At 39.0% G+C, this 8,401-nt stretch overlaps 3 protein-coding genes across 8 annotated transcripts; 2 read left to right on the plus strand and 1 right to left on the minus strand.

Annotated features, from left to right (window-relative positions):
* The first annotated feature begins 223 nt into the window (after nt 1-223).
* On the plus strand, nt 224-3,735 carry LOC105561577 (protein asteroid-like). 4 transcript variants are annotated; one of them, XM_012011669.1, is made up of 2 exons: nt 224-479; nt 544-3,735. In XM_012011669.1, exon 2 carries the CDS (start codon nt 610-612, stop codon nt 2,905-2,907), a length of 2,298 nt encoding a protein of 765 aa, XP_011867059.1. In that variant the 5' UTR covers nt 224-479; nt 544-609; the 3' UTR covers nt 2,908-3,735. The 4 variants fall into 4 exon arrangements, with proteins under 4 accessions (XP_011867059.1, XP_011867058.1, XP_011867061.1 ...); XM_012011668.1 differs by having other exon boundaries at nt 561-3,735; XM_012011671.1 differs by having other exon boundaries at nt 593-3,735.
* Nucleotides 2,888-8,358, minus strand: LOC105561574. 3 transcript variants are annotated; one of them, XR_001008914.1, is made up of 3 exons: nt 7,126-8,358; nt 3,302-3,590; nt 2,888-3,232 (listed from the first exon to the last, which is right to left on the minus strand). XR_001008914.1 is itself a non-coding variant. In XM_012011665.1 (2 exons), exons 1-2 carry the CDS (start codon nt 7,414-7,416, stop codon nt 3,396-3,398), a joined length of 486 nt encoding a protein of 161 aa, XP_011867055.1. In that variant the 5' UTR covers nt 7,417-8,358; the 3' UTR covers nt 2,888-3,395. The 3 variants fall into 3 exon arrangements, 2 of the variants coding, with proteins under 2 accessions (XP_011867055.1, XP_011867056.1); XM_012011665.1 differs by having other exon boundaries at nt 2,888-3,590; XM_012011666.1 differs by lacking the exons at nt 2,888-3,232; nt 3,302-3,590 and adding an exon at nt 6,712-7,056 and having other exon boundaries at nt 7,126-7,431.
* LOC105561576 (protein asteroid-like) lies at nt 3,743-7,603 on the plus strand. The gene is made up of 2 exons (XM_012011667.1): nt 3,743-4,301; nt 4,387-7,603. Exon 2 carries the CDS (start codon nt 4,434-4,436, stop codon nt 6,729-6,731), a length of 2,298 nt encoding a protein of 765 aa, XP_011867057.1. The 5' UTR covers nt 3,743-4,301; nt 4,387-4,433; the 3' UTR covers nt 6,732-7,603.
* Nucleotides 8,359-8,401: the final 43 nt, after the last annotated feature.

The following is an 8,401-nucleotide window of genomic DNA, read 5'->3' on the forward strand; positions in this document are numbered from 1 at the left end:
CTAGTTTCCGTCCCACATCTTCGCGTTTTCAATGGTTAGCTCCCCCACCACCGCCGTTTTCTGACGCAGATGTTGGGTCACTTCCGGTCCCGACCGGCGCAGATGTGGGACGTTTTACTGTAGTGAGCGCAAACTGTTGCAACCGGCCAACCGATAACAACGGTTATTCGCCATAACTTTACCACTAAAGTTTTAGGGGGGGGGGGGACCAACAGTGCTGCGCTCTGCTCTGCCTCGTGACTCGAAGGTGTGAACTGTGAACTAATCAAACTTCCGTCACCATTAAAATACGAAGAGTTTGGATGGTTTGGATTCCCTGGTTATAATATTATAGGAAGAAATAGCAATGATGACAAGAGTTGAAGGAAGTAGAAGAATGCTTTGCTGGAAGTGACATAACCGCTTATTTGTGATCATTCAATGAAGAGAACGTAGCTTTGAAAACGCGTTGAGTTTATACTCAGTCACAAACAAACAAAGTAAGTGACAAACATAACCTAACCACCAACTGCAGTACAAAGTTGTAAATAATGTATATGTCAGAGTTCAATACCTTCCAGAGATTCGCGTGGTTAATCGAAACTTTTCCTAGAGAAGACTCAACCAAGAATGGGTATCCCTGGTTTGATGAGGTTCATATGCAGCGACTCGGAGCGCTATCTCGAGTATTACGCACTGCACGACAGTTATTTGGTGATCGACGGTAACAACATAAGCTACCTGCTGTACGACTGGTACGCGAACTGCAATGACGCGTTCGGCGGCGATTACGATCAGTACGCGCAATGCGTGAGGGATTTCTTCGACGAGCTTTTGAGGTGCAACGTTACCCCACTGGTGCTATTCGACGGCGGCTGCGAGGACAAGAAGCTCAAGACCATCGTGTCCCGAACCAAGGAGAAGACTGAGATTGCGTTGCACTACACCCTGGCCTCTCAGCAACGCACCAAGTTCCTGCCTCTGCTCTTGAGGGAGGTCTTCAAGGACGTGATGAACGAGAAGGGCATCAGATATGTGCAAAGCATCTTCGAAGCGGACAACACCATAGCTGCGATAGCGCGCATCCTCAATTGTCCCGTATTGAGCTACGACTCTGACTTCTGTATTTATGGATCGCTGTACATACCGTTCAATACGTTGGAAGAAGGTGTAGTGCCCACCCCAACAGGCAGGGGCTACGCGAAACGCTGCAAGATTTATTACGTCAAGAAGCTCTTTCAAGTTTACTACGGACTGAATCAGTCCTTGTTGTTGCTGTCTTCGGTATTGCTGGGAAATGACTATGTGAGCCAGCGCACGTTTAAGAACTTCTTCCGACATCTGGCGCAAATGGAGAGAAGGAGATACAGCAATGAGAAGCAGCGGCGCATAGGCGCCACGTTTCAATGGCTACGGAGACGTAGTTTAAACGAAGCCGTAATAGAGATACTAGGTAGATTACGAAAGCAAAAGCGCAAAGACGTATTAAATACGATAGAAACTACGATAAATAGTTACGACGATGCGTCGCTAAGCGTGATACATATGCTGAATATCCCTGCAGAGATCTTGTCGAGGGTACACTTGCGGAATATGCCTAAGGCGTACAAGTTTGAGGGCGATATAAATAATTTAACATGTTACGATGAACAGACAAATGAGATGGAATCGAGCGATGAGGGAGAAGCGGAAGACAAAGAAATAGCCGACATACTTGATGAAAAAGCGTTGGACTCAAATGAGTCTCAGGTTGACAATTTGCCCAAGTGGTTCATTACCGAGTTCAAACAGAGCAGATTTTCCTCTTATTTCATAGACTTGATAATAAGAAAATTATACGTTTGTCCTGTGCAGATCGAGGATCCTTCCCGTGCCCCGTCTGTCGTTGTAAGCTTGAAAGTCTTAGGCGTTATCTACGGAGTGCTCTTGTCAGAAGGGAAGAAAAGCAACATGGAATATGTAACCAGAGACGAGAACAAGGGAATAAAGCGTTATCAGTTGGAATACAGCGATAATATACTTGGTTGTAAGCTACCTCCTTTACCCAGCCTGAGGGAATTGCCTATTGTCGTCAGAAGGGAAATTTTAAACGCGACGTTGACGATCTCCGATGCGAAGTACATAAACGAAATCCCGTCGGATTGGATGCTGTACATTGCAACCATGAGGTACTGGATAGATCAACAACAGGAACCGTCGCAATATAGGTGTCACGTGTACTCCTTATTGTTCGCCTTGCTGTTTAACATAATCGACAACAATGTAGGCTACTATAGAATCCTGAGCAGGTTTCAGCAAAAATGTAATAGAGCTGCGGAGAACATTAGACACGAAAGAAGGACAAGAAACTATCAGCCGCAATACTCGATCGACGCTACACTCGCGGACGCAGTCTGCGAGGTTAATGTCGACGATTGCTTACTCGCAGCCGAATTCTTCGTATTCAATTTCGAAGTTGATCAGAAACTGTATTCGCAACCGGAAGAATTTAACATTACACTTATCCACGGTTTTGCGGAGTTTCAAAGTTGCTTGAGGCATGTTATGCACTTAAATGCGTTATTAGGATACCCGTATGGACCAACCAAGGTCGCTGCCGTGTTCAATGGTACATTATTGTATAATTTGTGTAGCAATTTTACAAAACGCGACGACGTTGAGGTTTACATCAAATTAATTTTGCAAAACTCTCCGAGTTTGTCGCGTCTGTTTGACATACTCTTATCCAAAGTCAAACCTTTGCTTGCTACTGTACTGGAGAAGAAAACCGATAAACGTAAGAAGGAAAAGATAAAGAAGTATGAGGAAAAGGAGTGTGTTACAGACGAGGAGACTCGTGAAGAGGAAAGTACCTGCGAAAACACCAGCGGTGAAGCAGTCTACGATGTTAATAATGCTTTATCCATGCTTGGAATCACGCAGCATTAACTTTTTTATTATACCTAATTTTAACTGCGTACAATTGTATCGCTGCAATTCACGTAATTTATAATTTTATATATTAATTTCATATATAAACAATTTGTATATGTATAAGATATAACGCATAAGGACATCTAAAAATTTTACAATGGTATTGTATCATTGATGATCAAGTTTTATGACTATGGTTCTTAAATTGGAAAAAATCTAAATCCTCGCTACTGTTGGTTTCGTCGTTGTTAGAGGAACTCACGTAATCCTTTCGTTTTTTATACGATAACGATCTCTCGGTACTTGATCTCTTCTTTCTCGTATTAGGCAACTGCTTGTTCTAAATGGATAACAAATTGAAGGGATGTTTGTTGTACGATGCAAAGAATAAAATAAATTAATACATTACGTTTTTGTACATCTCCGAAAATGCGCTGAACGCTGTTGTAGCGGCATTAGTCTCTTCTCGTAAAGTTGGTATATAATATTGGTCGTCTTCGTGTTTAGCGAGCAATCCGACGTAAACAGCATACTTTAATTTCTCCTCTAATTCTCGCTCGAGAGCTTTGACATCGGTTTCCACCGGATAATGCCTTTGGATGTAATCTCTTAAATCTTTTAATTTTACAAATAGTTGAAATTTTTGAAATGCTTTCACGGATGTGTAGCATTTGCGGCGTTATTGGGATTTTCTCCATCTGAAATGTATTTTGTGAAAACGTCTTATTCTAATCGATGATGCTACTTGTGAAAATTAAAAACAAACGTTATATCTACTTGTATTATAGATATGTGTATATTATCGTAATCAAGATTTATAATAAAAAGATATGTTACAATTAAGATTTACAATTAACGCTGTTGCTAATAAAATGTTTTCCTAATGAAATTTTTGATCAAAACGTGTAAGTTGCACACAAATAATTATATAATATACTGTGAATTTACAGTATTCGATGCATTAATGTTATTAGTATACTAGTAACATTAATGCATCGACTCACAGAAAAAATTATTTGTGTAAAAATAACATACAGTTATCAAACAAACACTATAATGTTTAAATTGTCGCTAGTGAGCGCAAACTGTTGCAACCGATAACAACGGTTATTCGCCATAACTTTACCACTAAAGTTTAGTGGGGGGGGGGGGGGACCAACAGTGCTGCGCTCTGCCTCGTGACTCGAAGGTGTGAACTAATCAAACTTCCGTCACCGTTAAAATACGAAGAGTTTGGATGGTTTCCCTGGTTATAATATTATAGGAAGAAATAGCAATGATGACAAGAGTTGAAGGAAGTAGAAGAATGCTTTGCTGGAAGTGACATGACCGCTTATTTGTGATCATTCAATGAAGAGAACGTAGCTTTGAAAACGCGTTGAGTTTATACTCAGTCACAAACAAACAAAGTAAGTGACAAACAAATATAAGCAAGGAAACCAACTGCAGTACAAAGTTGTAAAAATGTATATGTCAGAGTTCAATATCTTCCAGAGATTCGCGTGGTTAATCGAAACTTCCTAGAGAAGACTCAACCAAGAATGGGGATCCCTGGTTTGATGGGGTTCATATCCAGCGACTCTGAGCGTTATCTCGAGTATTACGCCCTGCACGACAGTTATTTGGTGATTGATGGTTTCAACATAAGCAGCCTGCTGTACGACTGGTATGCGAACTGCAATGACGCGTTCGGCGGCGATTACGATCAGTACGCGCAATGCGTGAGGGATTTCTTCGACGAGCTCTTGAGGTGCAACGTTACCCCGCTGGTGATATTCGACGGCGGCAGCGAGGACAAGAAGCTGAAGAATGGCCTGTTCCGAGCCAAGGAGAACACTCGAAATAAGTTGCACTACACTCTGACCACTCAGCAATGCACCAGATTCCAGCCTCTGCTCTTTACGGAGGTCTTCAAGGATGTGATGAACGAGAAGGACATCACATACATGCAGTGCATCTTCGAAGCAGACAACACCATAGCTGCGATAGCGCGCATCCTCAATTGTCCCGTATTGAGCTATGACTCTGACTTCTTTATTTCTGGATCGTTGTACATACCGTTCAATACGTTGGAAGAAGGCGTAGTGCCCACCCCAACGGGCAGGGGTTACACGAAACGCTGCAAGATTTATTACGTCAAGAAGTTCTTTCAAGTTTACTACGGACTGAATCAGTCCTTGTTGTTGCTGTCTTCGGTATTGCTGAGGAATGACTACAAGAAGCAGTGCACGTTTAAGAACTTCTTCCGACATCTGCCGCAAATGGAGAGAAGGAAATACAGCAATGAGCAGCAGCGGCGCATAGGCGCCACATTTCAGTGGCTACGGAGACGTAGTTTAAACGAAGCCGTAATAGGGATACTAGGTACATTACGAAAGCAAAAGCGCAAAGACGTATTAAATACGATAGAAACTATGATAAATAGTTACGACGATGCGTCGCTAAGCGTGATACATATGCTGAATATCCCTGCAGAGATCTTGTCGAGGGTACACTTGCGGAATATGCCTAAGGCGTACAAGTTTGAGGGCGATATAAATAATTTAACACGTTACGATGAACAGACAAATGAGACGGAATCGAGCGATGAGGGAGAAGTAGAAGACAAAGAAATAGCCGACATACTTGAAGGAAACGCTTTGGATTCCGATGAGTCTCTGGTTGACAATTTGCCCACGTGGTTCATTACCGAGTTCAAACAGAGCAGATTTCCTTGTTTTTTCATAAACTTGATAATAAGAAAATTATACATTGCTCCTGTGCAGATTGAGGATCCTTCCCGTGCCTCGGCTGTCTTTGTAAGCGTGAAAGTCCTAGGTGTTATCTGCGGGATGCTCTTATCAGAAGGGAAGAAAAGCAACATGGAATATGTAACCAGAGACGAGAACAACGGAATAAAGCGTTATCAGTTGGAATACAGCGATAATATACTTGGTTGTAAACTACCTCCTTTACCCAGCCTGAGGGAATTGCCTATTGTCGTCAGAAGGGAAATTTTAAACACGACGTTGACGATCTCCCATGCGAAGTACATAAACGAAATCCCGTCGGATTGGATGCTGTACATCGCAACCATGAGGTACTGGATAGATCAACAACAGGAACCGTCGCAATATAGTTGTCACGTGTACTCCTTATTGTTCGCCTTGCTGTTTAACATAATCGACAACAATGTAGGCTACTATAGAATCCTGAGCAGATTTCAGCAAAAGTGTAATAGAGCTGCGGAGAACATTCGACACGAAAGAAGGATAAGAAACTATCAGCCGCAATACTCGATCGACGCTACACTCGCGGACGCAGTCTGCGAGGTTAATGTCGACGATTGCTTGCTCGCAGCCGAATTCTTCGTATTCAATTTCGAAGTTGATCAGAAACTGTATTCGCAACCGGAAGAATTTAACATTACACTTATCCATGGTTTTGCGGAGTTTCAAATTTGCTTGCAGCATGTTATGGACTTAAATGCATTATTAGGATACCCGTATGAACCAACCAAGGTCGCTGCCGTGTTCAATGGTACATTATTGTATAATTTGTGTAGCAATTTTACAAAACGCGACGACGTTGAGGTTTACATAAATTTAATTTTGCAAGACTCTCCGAGTTTGTCGCGTCTGTTTGACATACTCTTATCCAAAGTCAAACCTTTGCTTGCTACTGTACTGGAGAAGAAAACCGATAAACGTAAGAAGGAAAAGATAAAAAGGAATGAGGAAAAGGAGTGTGTTACAGACGAGGAGACTCGTGAAGAGGAAAGTACCTGCGAAAACACCAGCGGTGAAGCAGTCTACGATGTTAATAATGCTTTATCCATGCTTGGAATCACGCAGCATTAACTTTTTTATTATACCTAATTTTAACTGCGTACAATTGTATCGCTGCAATTCACGTAATTTATAATTTTATATATTAATTTCATATATAAACAATTTGTATATGTATAAGATATAACGCATAAGGACATCTAAAAATTTTACAATGGTATTGTATCATTGATGTTCAAGTTTTATGACTATGGTTCTTAAGTTGGAAAAAATCTAAATCCTCGCTACTGTCGGTTTCGTCGTTGTTAGAGGAACTCACGTAATCCTTTCGTTTTTGATACGATAACGATCTCTCTGTACTTGATCTCTTCTTTCTCGTATTAGGCAACTGCTTGTTCTAAATGGATAACAACTTGAAGGGATGTTTGTTGCACGATGCAAAGAATAAAATAAATCAATACATTACGTTTTTGTATATCTCCGAAAATGCGCTGAACGCTGTTGTAGCGGCATTAGTCTCTTCTCGTAAAGTTGGTATATAATATTGGTCGTCTTCGTGTTTAGCGAGCAATCCGACGTAAACAGCATACTTTAATTTCTCCTCTAATTCTCGCTCGAGAGCTTTGACATCGGTTTCCACCGGATAATGCCTTTGGATGTAATCTCTTAAATCTTTTAATTTTACAAATAGTTGAAATTTTTGTAATGCTTTCACGGATATATGTAGCATTTGCGGCGTTATTGGGATTTTCTCCATCTGAAATGTATTTTGTGAAAACGTCTTATTCTAATTGATGATGCTACTTGTAAAAAATAAAAGGGTTATATCTACTTTTATTATAAAAATGCAGATATTACTGTACGGACAAGATTTATAATACAAAGATGTTACAATTCAGATTTATAATTAACGTTGTTCCTAATAAAATGTTTTCCTGACGAAAGTTTTGATAAGAAAGTGTGAATTTATTATTAATGTATTAATGTTAATTAATAGGCGCACTCAAACAATTATATAATACTTGAACTTACGGTATTTGATGCATTAATGTTATTAGTAATGTTTGTTTGATAACTGTATATTATTTTGACACGAGTAATTTTAACAATTAGACGACATAATTTATTAATTGAACGTAACCGACAATTCGTAATGCGCATGAATACATTTCCTTGTTTTTCAATTTTAATTAAAATTGAGTAAAATTTTCAAGTTACGAAATTTATAAAACACGAAAATATGTTATTATTTACGTAGGAAAATAATGGTTAGAATTGAAACAAACTTAAAAAGGAGATTGTAAAGTTCTAAAATTCCATAAAATTATTCTATTTATTTACTACTCAGTGATAGGGATATCAGTCTTAAACAAATAACATATACTTATATGCATATAATGCAACATATATTAAGAGAAATGCACTATTATTCAAAACCGATGTATGGTATTTTGTCAAATTACATATATTTCATTGATTACAGAATAACAAGTACATTTTGTATACATATTTATATTTTTCTCTCATAATTATAAATATTGTTATCAGTAGATTATGTCAAATCTCTCTTTTGTATTCTTTACAAAATATATTTGTTTTATAAAAATGTATCACTTTCAAAATGGAATGAAATAGTGATTTAAATTAAAAGTTACGTGAAAAACTACTAGTATTTCTATATAAAATATTTAAAAATTTAGATAAAAATTTTTATTTTTAATAATATTTACTATATGTATAAA

The sequence above is a fragment of the Vollenhovia emeryi genome, unplaced genomic scaffold (genome assembly GCF_000949405.1).
Source record: "Vollenhovia emeryi isolate VEMERY1.0 unplaced genomic scaffold, V.emery_V1.0 DF939205.1, whole genome shotgun sequence".
Lineage (NCBI taxonomy): Eukaryota > Metazoa > Arthropoda > Insecta > Hymenoptera > Formicidae > Vollenhovia > Vollenhovia emeryi.

Bases quoted from the DNA above. Each gene is read 5' to 3' on its own strand.
- LOC105561577 (XM_012011669.1), top strand. From the start codon at position 610: ATGGGTATCCCTGGTTTGATGAGGTTCATATGCAGCGACTCGGAGCGC.
- LOC105561576 (XM_012011667.1), top strand. From the start codon at position 4,434: ATGGGGATCCCTGGTTTGATGGGGTTCATATCCAGCGACTCTGAGCGT.
- LOC105561574 (XM_012011665.1), bottom strand. From the start codon at position 7,416: ATGGAGAAAATCCCAATAACGCCGCAAATGCTACATATATCCGTGAAA. The intron at 3,591-7,125 runs GTAATGTATTGA...AATACATTTCAG, and splicing joins TTTCGGAGATATACAAAAAC to ATGGAGAAAATCCCAATAAC.